Here is an 11,593-nt window from a genome sequence, read left to right as displayed (position 1 = left end):
ATGAGTATTACATAGAAGCTCGTTCTCATTATTTATCCTCGACTATCCCACCATCTAACACAACACATTGATCAACCCCGATTTGACTATGAAACGTTCGGAGAGGACGATTTCGACAATTCTATCCTTTGTCTGTGTACAAACAACTATCTTTGAAGCACGTGTTTCAATTCAATCTCGATGATTTTCTTTTTTAAAGAGAGAAAAAAACTAGAGCACCTTGTATAAGGCATCTCCAAAGACGAATAATTATCTCGATACTAGAGATGACGAAACAAAATGATAATCAATGAACAATAACTCTTGCTACTTAGCCAAGCCACACCTGCCTAAATAATGAGAGATGATCAAACATTCACTTTTGGGAGGATCAATTGCTTGAGCCTTTATTTTGTAATATCTCGTCTGCATTTGCAAGTTCAACAACCGGGTTTGATATGCCTTAAACCCTGTTGTGGCAGCGGGCTTCTTCCGGGAGATTTTTTTTATAAATTAATCGAAAAACATAAATTAATAGGTAACCACAGAAGTAAGTGGCCAGCTTACATTTTATTTAACGAGGAGGTTAAAACGATCTAACATTTACTTAAGCTACATACATATGGGTCTTATTCTTATGATCAGAGTAAATCTGAGTTCAACAAATGGCATACCTGCTTAATCTTCCCCGGTGAAAGTCAGCATATATGTCAATGACCAACCGTTCGGTTCAGCTCATATACAGTGATACCATTGGCCATAGTTAGCACTGACTGCCTCAACACGAACTCAGCGGGCATAAATTGTAATGCTTCAGTTTACAGGAGTGGCCACGAATACTGGAATTTCATCGTATAGAAAGCCGGAAACAACTGACCGGGAAAACATCCTGAATAAATGAAAGGGTGGTGTCTTTTATACATCATGAAATAGCCTCCTTATTTGGTCGACTGTTGCCGGCATCAATGTAACTGGACAACGCTTGTACTGTGGCCATGAAAGAAAGAAAGAAAAATAAAATTATGCTAGAGGATAAACATAGATGAAAGTACCAATAAATAAAATAATAAAGAATATCAATGTACAAGAGTGGGAAAACTCTTGGAGAGGAGACACATTCTAAAACATAGCATGTATTTTTTGTTATAATCGAGACACCCGCCGGTTGAGGAGGTTAGGCAGACCCAAAACTGACCCACGAAAACATAAAATTGGAAAAAAAAAAAAAAAAACTATGTAAATAAGGCGGCTGTCGACAGAGGAAGTTTCTAAAAGATGGTCAAAATTCACATGCACAGGAAGACGTTCCTTTCGTTGGAATTATCTCAGGGTTCATTTTTGGATTGAAGGATTTGAAATGAATCGATTGAAAATGATTCCATGTCAGAAAGATTTGAAATCACTCCAAACGGGAAGCATTTGAAATACACCCTAATGAGAAAGGACTCTGACCTGACTGGCATATTTGAATATACATGTATAGCAGAAAACGAATCCTGAAACCGCCATTACTGATGGATTTGCACGTTGCTGCATGCACAAAGGACATAGTGTCCTATCCGGGGGTAATGGAATCCCTTCCTTAGCAACCTGTTTGGCAGTAAACGTAATAAAATGAAGCATCACATTGGTCATATGAAACAAGGAAATCAAATTCACACTTCTACACTGATCTAGAAAAGAGTTAAAAAACCTTACCACCACCCTTTCCTTCACCAAAAGGTCGAATACTATACTCGATTTTAGCAAACAAAGTCGGCTAACATTATAGTTTGCCAATACAATGACTGGATATTATATTCAATTGTCTTCACACGTACATTTTCAGATAATGTATAATGTATAAGCTATAACAGATACAGGTCAACATTTGGCTCATTTTGAAACCCGAAAACATAAGCATAGTGTATTCCACTTGTTTTTTTTTTAGTATTGAGTAGTTCTTCTGAAGTCGGGTCAATAAAGAAAACATCTGCACTTCTAATATTGTAAAAAAATCTGTGAAGGTAGATGCTTAAACTACTCAGTACGTTGATTTTTGGGCAAACAGAAAATTATAGATGGCAGAAGAAACTTTGATAATGCATGATTTGGTATAAAATAGCACTTGGGGAATTGGAACTCAGATATCATCCAGCAATGATCCTGGTCCATAGCAAGACTGATATTCTTGCTATCGCACTGCAGAAGATTAATGGATTCGTTGGAAAAATTGAGATGTTTCCCACAAATGTCAATAAACCTTCTCTTCTTATACTTCATATCTAAATGAAAATTAGGATATGTGTAACCTTATTTACTTAACAAAGAGAAACACCCTCATTCTCCTTTCTTCTAAAGGTTAAATACAAAAACCACCTTTGAGAATTAACAGCCAGCCACACCCCCCCCCCCCCCCCCCCCCCCCACACACACACACACACACGCGCGAACAGTTAAACGAATGACGAGTAATTGTCTTATGAGGAGAGCAACTGACCTTTGGAGGAGGAGGTGGTGGTGGAGGAGGATATACAGTTGGGGCTGACATTCTCTCTTCCGCTGACTGGTACCACCATTCCATCATCTGCACAATCACATATTAGTACAATACAAAAGGAAAGACAAATAGATTTCAAGGCAGACTGTGTGATGGATATCACCCTCTAAAAGGTCATATGATAGAAGAACAAAACAAAGAAAAGGACATGAATATATTAACTTGAGAGATTCCTATGCAGTTAGCAGCTGCTTACAATTTTTAAGATTTGTCAACTGAAGTCAAATAGTGATTTTCTAGAAATTCCGGTGCTTGCATTGAAATGTTAAAGCCCTTTCCATATTGAAATGGGTCATGGATTAATTAGAATCAAGTCTGGTTCAAGAATGATATTTTTATCCTTGTTAATTTCAAGAAGTCTGCAATAAGACCTTCTCTGAAAAATAATATATCTCAATTCTTACAAGCTTTGCTTTTAATGTGATATTCCATCAACTTTCTTCTAAGAGACACTCTTAAGGCCCAGTGACATCCCAAAAACTAAACCTATTTGCCTAAACTACATTTTCTCTTCTTTTTAATGTTTATAATATTTCCAACTTTATATTTTTTACAGGTTTCTACATTTCACTGGACAACTTTAAATTTGAACTGATGGACAGATAGACTAGGCGGTAAATAGAAGATTGTAATCATTTAGCCCTATAGTTCATTCCACTGCCATTGGCCCAGCATCAAACATCGACTATCATGCTGCCATCTGCACTTATCATCCAAGCATATAAAAAATTTCCAAGAACATCGTGGCAGGGAACCCACCAATCCCACTTTTCAACCATAGTACAAAAGTACCACACTGAAATGATAAATTGGGCCTCTATTTTTCCTTTACAACATTATCATGAAACATCTAAAGAATGAAAACTAACCAGATAGAAATCCCAAATTCCGAACTAAAGGTAATAAGATGAATATATTTTTAAGCCCAAATAAGGGAAGGAGCATGCAGTTAAGTTCTCGAGGTGCAAAATTCTTCAAACAACCTCAAGCTAAAGACATCATGCAACGCAAGCACAAAAAAGAGCTTGAATATACAGCCTATATTAGTCCTACACCTCGGTCACCATAAGAACCCTGGTTAACACTAAAATTGAATGAAGAAAACACAAATTTCCAACATATAAACAAGTCCTGAAATGCATTTAGTACGTCAATCAGGATGCTCAACTATTTAACGTATTAACTTCTCCTTCGCAAATACAAAACAATAACAAACTTAAACGGACGCACCCCAAGACTACATTGATATACACAATATCTTTCTGATTCAGTGTGCTATACCCTTACTCAGATTCAATTGACGCCAGTACTCGGCTCGTATCAAATTCTAACAACCACAAGCCAGGCAACAAAACAAATGGCAATATCACTTCCATCCACATAGTTTTTTGCAATTAAAACAAGCAGAACATATACGATACTCACCTTAAAGAAAAAAACAGCTGCAATCAAACCAGTCTGGGCATAGTCAAGGACGGCGTATCCGCAAGTGAGCAAACCCCCTTGTAGTGCCTGAGATGTAATTTGGACTTAACTATTCAGTTTAGAATCTAGCTACAGTAGAATCATGAAATTGTTGTTGGATGGAATCCAAGACATCCTAAATCGTACTGTAAATAAACGTATGCATTCCATGTACTGTTGCGGTTAAAACAATTATCAGAAACACCAGAATAATATAGAAACTGGTTTGAAACATCAAATGATCAATAAAAACTAAAATACTAAACTCCTACAGTCCTACTATAAAAGGCCCAAAAGGTCATTTTGCCCATTTCCTGCTTACCAGCAGTTACCAACACATTTGAATACAATTATTGCCTTTATGTACACTCAAACGAATTGTTTTTTTTTTGTGCACATTTGAATAAATCATATAGCTAACTGAACTATGGGCTTATACATACCATACAATCAACAAGGCAACAAGACTAATACACACCTTTAGCCAAGGGGACCCACGGAGTCTCTCACGTTCACGGCTTCTAATTTTCGAAATTCTGGAAGATGTATCCATCTATCTTGACATCAGAAATAGAAAAGGCTCAAAATGATAAGAGAATAGAAATGATAGAAGTGATACTTCCATCTAACGAGAACATAGTTACACAATCGCAAAAGGATTACTATCATTTGAATATTGCATTTTTTGCATGCCCACAATGTTATAAGGTATATGTGCTAAACTTCAAATTATTAATACAGAACAATGAAGTCATGTGAAAATTCAAATGTCAATATTAGAAAAGAAGTGGTAGAACACATGCCTACTGTTGTCATAAAATAAATTACTACACCAACTGCAGAAAATAGAGGACTAAAACTTCCGACAGTAAGTATTTCAGGCAAGGAGGGTGATAACATGAAGCGGGCAGTTTATTCAAGAATACCCGTAATTATTTATCCATCTCATTAATGTACAGAAGTAGAAGAATCACAATAAACAAATTATCTCTGATATAAGCATAATACCAAAGGAGGGAAGGCATGCTACATGTTAGTACATTGAGCTCGTAAATTTTACAAAAATCCGCTGTAAACAAGTTAAGACACATATAAGAGGGATCTTTTGACATTTGAAAAGGATAATTACACATAAATTCAGATATAAAAAACTTTTAATTCATATTATCTTGAAAGAATACCAGCTCCTGCCCAGTTGCTCGACAAACATGAATGCCAAGTGCATGTAATCCTAGAGAGTAAAACCCAGTGGCGTCCAACAAGTACAATAGCTGGTAAGAAAAAGATAATCCTGCACGTCAAAATACTAGCTCTTATCAGGAGGACGATAGCTATAAATTCAAGTGATAATGGTGATAATTTGCTGCATGATGGATATGCTACTTTGCTTGTGTATTAAGACAGGGCAAGCTCTATACCGAAATTGATAAACTTCGGGAAAAATATTACAAAGGATATTCTTGTGTAGAAAAAGTATCATAATAAAATGAAACCATCAAAGTCTGCGGCGAAACATGATATATATTTTTTCTAAAAAGAAAGAAACAGTAAATGCCAAAGAAGACATGTACTACAGTTACAGATCTATTAGACTAGTTCATACACGTAGTTCAAATTTAAATTCTTCCCAAAGATGAGTTTCACGCCTTCTACTATATACAGGGATATGATCTGTATGGTCTTAATTTTCGTCTGAAATAGCTACATGCCACCTATTCAATCTACTTAGCATGCTCAGCCATGAACAATAAGAAGTGTAAAGGCATAGCCAGGAAGACATAACTTCGACTTTTTGTTCATTGCAAAATAGTAATCCTTCCTCTATATTTGTAATCCATAACTACATCTTAGTATATAAGTAAGTGGAAAGAGTATTCAAGTTCAACAAGGATGAAACGTCAACACCTAATAAATAAATGCAACAATTAAAATCTAGTAATCCAAACAAAGACTACGAATCATCAAATAATTAAAGGCAAAACTTGTGCTACAAGGACCTTCATTTCCAGCATGTAACCAAGGATAGCAAGCAAAAACAGTCTTTTGTATCCTCTTCATCCAACGAGCTCGAGCTGATGCTTCAATAGCCGAGGTTTCCCTCGCAAAAGAAGAATTATTGCCCCCACCAACATAGTCAGTATCATCAAACCTATCATCATTATCTCCCCATAGACTTGCCTGAAGAGTAGCTTCCCTTTCCTTGTTGTAGATTGATTGCATTTTTGACTTCAAATATGGCAACACAACCTAAAAATATTTAGCATTTTCCATTAATCTTCAATGCTATATTAACTTTCTCCATTATATCTCTCGATAACTATTTACATTTGCATTAGAACAAATATTTTTACAGACATTGCATGAATGATAATCATAATCTACCCATCCAAGGATATATGCTGAGATTAATATAAGAAGGGCCTCAAGCATATTGAGAAAACTTTTAACCACTTGATGTTTTGAAAACTACCCCTAACATTAAAATAGGAGTAAGATTTATGTGGAAACGTTCTGGTGCTCGAATCCTATTACCACCGAATCACTGTTTTCCTACACTATATGCAACCCTGAATATATTAAGGTCGAGTAATAGTATTATAGTATTATACTTCTACAATATAATCTGTTTTGGTTTAAGCTAGTTGCTTTTATGATTTCCCTATTTATTACCCTTTAGATATTTGTTATTTGGTAGGATTTAACTATTGCTAGTTGACCCCCCAAAGATATCAAACCACCCACATGCAAATCTCTAATAAATATTTGTATTTGTATCAGCTTATCACAAAAATCTTGGCAAAACGTCAGCGACAGCTAGCTTTTTTCAATACAAAATAGAGTAAGAATTCATTTATCCTTATAGTTTGAATATGCAAAATGATTACAGAGAGATACGTTTCAATTTTATGATCAAAATGCTTCACATCTTGTAGCAGTTCGCATTCTTCAAATATCTGATATCAACAGTTAATGATTAAATTATGTCTCACTTTACCTTGCTTTTGCATAACCTACCAGTTTACGTAGAGTAATGTCAAACCAACCAACTTCCAGCAACTGATAATTAGAGTATGATATATAGCTATGTACAGAATCTACCTGTCTGACTGTATAAATTACACCTCCTTTCATGTATACAAATACCCCCTTGAATTTGTATCTTTTACAAATTGCTACTGTTGTCTAACAAATTTATGGAAGTAATTGACGTCATCCAAAACAAGTTGAAAATAAAACATTCAAAAAACAACCAACTGCAATCTGCAAAACGGTGACAAATATCAAGGGTCATTTGTATTTTATAAATTTAAATTTAGATGGGTAGTTTTTGCAAATAGAAAAAACCCCTAAGAAGTGTCTTTGCAAAAAGCCCTTCTAAAATCAATTTTTATCTAAACATGGAGTATTTTCTAGTAATCTAAATGTGAAAACACTGCACAAAATACCCTTGCACTTGGACTTTATCACGTTACTCATAAATCCAGAAAAATTACTTTTTAACAACTGATGCAATCAGGTTCAGGAATCAGGAAATATATACAATGTAGTAGAATCATATTCACAACATATGGAGTTCTTAATTTACTATAATCAAATAGCTGAAAGAGTAATTGAAATGATTGTTCACCAGAAAGGCAACAGAGAGAACTTTTTGCCGCCTTTGTAAACCGGTGTGATGGATCTCCTCACCAGAGTCTTTAGGTGCATTGCTCGTTTTTAATCTAATATTAACACCCCTTCGTCGTAATCCATATAAAGATTCCGCAAAAGAAGCATCTGAAAAGATTTAAAGGAACAAATCAGCAAGTAGTACAACCAGAACCATTCAAGATTTATTTCAAAAGATGGAAATCGAGTGTCATTTTGAGTCCTTCTCAGTCACACAAGCCAATAGCTTGTTCATTTGAAAATTTCATTTTCTGATACATACCAGTAAAATTCATATGTTGAAACTACATACAAGTATTATTCAAGAAGTGAGTACTCAGATGACTTTCACCTGTTGTTCGCAAACTGTGAGTTTCAAGCACAAGCATAAGCAGCGAGAAAAATTCATCTTCGTAGTCCAAAATTTTGTGAATGAAGGATCTTCTTAAAGCGAATACCTGCAAGCAAGAGGCATGTAATAGAAGAATTCAGCCCGAGTTTTTATTAATGTAACCCATGAGTGTGTGTGTGTGTGTTCTTTTTATTTTTATTTCTTATTTTGTCTTTCACTATTTATTTTTTGGACGGAAATCGAAATTGAACCCGAAACCCGGAACCCAAAACTACAAGCACAGAAGCAGTTGGATACAATTAAACATCATAAATAATTGTATAATCTGCTCTAATTATGCTGTTCTTTTTGGAAGAGAACTGCATGACTTATATACCATGGGCAATGCTAGAACTTATCTTCTCTTGATAATATTTACCGCGTGATTCTGGAATATACAAATAGAAGTAGTCTCCTACAGAGGCACCGATAAGGTATTTAAAACGACGGGAACATTGGTTTACTAGGCGAATAACATATCTAGTTTGATTAGACAACAATATTTTCTACTTTTCTGAGGTATGACAGACAGTATATAGGGAACTCATCATTCGTAGAAGATGGTTCATCAAGTCATCCTCAAATAGTTAACTAATCATGAATAGATTATCTCAATATTCAAGACTTCACGCAATAAGGGTTTTTTGTCTGGTTAAATCCATTTTTTCACCACACACACAAAAAAGAAAAAAAAAAAAAAAAAAAAAAAAACTGAATAAGTGCTCTACAAATTTTTCATAGAAGACCACTCAATACGATCACAGATTCAAAAAATTTGCAAATTTTTCAGTTTAACAAACTTTAATATGCATGTAATTATTCTGACATTTGCAATTTAGGAAATTCATACTTCTTGAGATATTTTTTCTTATTATAATCTGGTTCAATTAACTAAACAATTAGAATTTAGGTTTATCAGAGACAATTCCAATTTCGAATAGGAAATAATCTAGAGAAGAAAATGACAAATTGAAATGGCAGAGTGCAGAAACTGAGAAAGATAAATACCCCAAAGGAGTAAGTTAGGGCGGCGCGTAGACTTGACGGCAGCTGCTGAGCGGCGGCCATCTCGAAGAATGTCGGCCGCGTACCTTGCCCTCCCACCTGAAACAACATATTTGTTTCTCTCTCCTCTCTCCTCTCTCCAATCTCTCTTTATCTCTCTATCTCTGTATGTGTGCTCGTCTTCTTCACTTCTTTTCTTCTGCGATTCCCTATAAATTTAAACAATTGGCGATTTCCCCCTCGATGAATATTGCTCTTTGTACTTGCCCCCTATATTCTAATAAACACTCCTAGTGACCCCCAATATATATAGTTCGTTGAAATAATACCCCTTGAAGTTCAGGTTTGTATATTTTATTTTGGATTAATTATAGATAGACCCCTCCAATATTGGTTACAAAATACTTCCCTATCATTTTCAGAAGGGTAAATTACAAACACCCCCTGAGGTATGGTCAAATTACAAAAACACCCCTCTTGGTTGGATAATTACAACCATCCCCTCAACTCATCAAATTTAGTGGAATCTTCGAGATTATATGGAATATTATCACTTTTGTACCCGTTTTATCCCATTCAAACTCTACATTATGAAGCAAGATGATCATAATATGTGATTTTTAGCTTGTATATATCAGTTTGTGGTGCATCGAAAACTGTATTTTTTACACAAAAAGAGTACAAACTAGAGCACATTTCACGGAATCTAGATGAATATGTTGAATTTGGCACCATAAAGGTGGAGGTCTAAGAAAAAATCATAGTTGAGGGGGTAGATGTAATTATCCAAACAAGAGGGGGGGTTTTTGTAATTTGACCATACCTCAGGGGGTGTTTGTAATTTACCCTTTTCAGAATTATCATTATATCTTCTCTCTATATTTGTTTTATTAAAAATCCAAACAGAAAAAAGGAAAAAAGATATACCGTTGATACAGATTTTAGCAAAACAAAAAATAAGCAAGTAATAATAGAAAATGAATGGTCAACTTTTTTGTTTTCTTTAGTCAAAGGTCAACTTTAGCTCCTTTTTGCTCGTTAATTTTTTTTTTTTATAGTATTTCATAGTAATAAATTAAATAATATTATAGTAAATGTAAATTAAAAGAAAACCTAAAAATTACCATAGTAAATATCAATTTGATTGAAGAAAGCTCGTAGAAAATAACCTTCAATTGACAATACATTTGCCGAACAAAAAACCATTTTCGAACGCATAATATAGTTACTCGTGTTCTCCCGTATCACTAAAATAAAATAAATTATTACCTTGTATAAGTTTTTCGAAAATCAGTGACGAAGATGGAAGATCGTATCCAAGTATTGAGATTTGCTATTGAGGAGAAAAAAATAAGCCCTAGGTTAACAAAAAATTTCGATTTTGATAGCTAATAACAGACATGTGAGTAGCAATTTATAGTGAAAAATATAAAATACCCTTCATAAATAACCTAATTCAAGTGAAAATATTAACGGAATCCACTTTCGGGGCAATTGCAGCTCGTTCTTTATTTTGAAGTGGCGTAATCTCTTTTTTTGTATTTTGCAAGGGGAAAGTGCAAAAAATGTTTTTAAGGGAGCCAAATGCATTTTTCCTAAACAAAAATGAAAACAAAGAAAAATAAGTAACTCCCAACCATGACAATACTTGAAATTCATGTAGCAAACACCACACATTCCCATTAGATAACATTTAGTCATGTACATTAATTGTCATGGTAGGATCCTAGGATGCCACTTTGGAGTAATTTGTTGATTTTTTTATTTTTTTTTAATTTATATTGAATTTATGGTAAAGTATTTTCATGAGATTTAAAAAAAAAAAAAAAGTTTAAATTACAGTCATCCATGAGGTAAAGTTAAATTATGAAAAAATCACAATTACCCATCTCAACTATGAATCTTCTTACACGATCACCCTTACGGTGTCAAATTTAGTGAAATCTTCTAGATTATGTGGCATATTCTCCAATTTTTACCCGTTTTATCTCATTCAAGTTCCACATTTTGAAACAAGATGATTATAAGATGTGTCTCTTGACATGTAAAAATATCAGATGACGGTGCATCAAACACTGCATTTTTGCACAAAACAAGTACAAACTAGAGAAAATTACACGAAATCTAAAAGATTCTGTATAAGAAGATTTATAGTTAAAGTGGTTATAAAAACACCCATGTAAGTCGAATAAGAAGAAATTAGTATTTCGACTTACATGAAGCTCGAGTTCTTTCATCTTGTGTTTTATAGTTAAGAGGATTTTTTTTGTAATTTGACATGTCTCAAAGGGATGGCCGTCATTTACGCACATAAATTGCAAATTTTTGTTAGTAGTAAAATTTTAGCCTCTACTTCTAGAAAAAAAATTAAAAAAAATAAAAAATAAAAAATAAAATAAAAAATAAAAAATCTCAGCCTCTAGAATATGTTTAAACGCAAAATAGGGGAGTATTTGCTAATTTATTTTAAAACATGGAATTTTTTTGGCAATTAAATTTACACAAGGGGATCTGGGCAATTAACACCCAAGAAAAAAAAAGAAAAAAAAATAGCCTATAAATTTAAA

General features: G+C 34.0%; 1 protein-coding gene across 1 annotated transcript; it reads right to left on the bottom strand.

The window, feature by feature from the left end:
• Positions 1-310: 310 nt before the first annotated feature.
• PEX12 (peroxin-12) lies at positions 311-9,305 on the bottom strand. The gene is made up of 10 exons (XM_012987029.2): positions 9,030-9,305; positions 7,983-8,088; positions 7,611-7,759; positions 5,980-6,229; positions 5,164-5,273; positions 4,461-4,535; positions 3,944-4,030; positions 2,459-2,545; positions 1,432-1,569; positions 311-966 (listed from the first exon to the last, which is right to left on the bottom strand). The coding sequence occupies exons 1-10, from the start codon at positions 9,135-9,137 to the stop codon at positions 895-897; spliced, it is 1,182 nt and encodes a 393-aa protein (XP_012842483.2). The 5' UTR covers positions 9,138-9,305; the 3' UTR covers positions 311-894.
• Between the last annotated feature and the right edge of the window lie 2,288 nt (positions 9,306-11,593).

The sequence above is a fragment of the Erythranthe guttata genome, chromosome 6 (assembly GCF_056151865.1).
Source record: "Erythranthe guttata isolate IM_541 chromosome 6, IM_541, whole genome shotgun sequence".
Taxonomy (NCBI): Eukaryota; Viridiplantae; Streptophyta; class Magnoliopsida; order Lamiales; family Phrymaceae; genus Erythranthe; species Erythranthe guttata.
The sequence above is the reverse complement of the archived record's forward strand: the minus strand, read 5'-3'. Positions and strand labels throughout refer to the sequence as shown.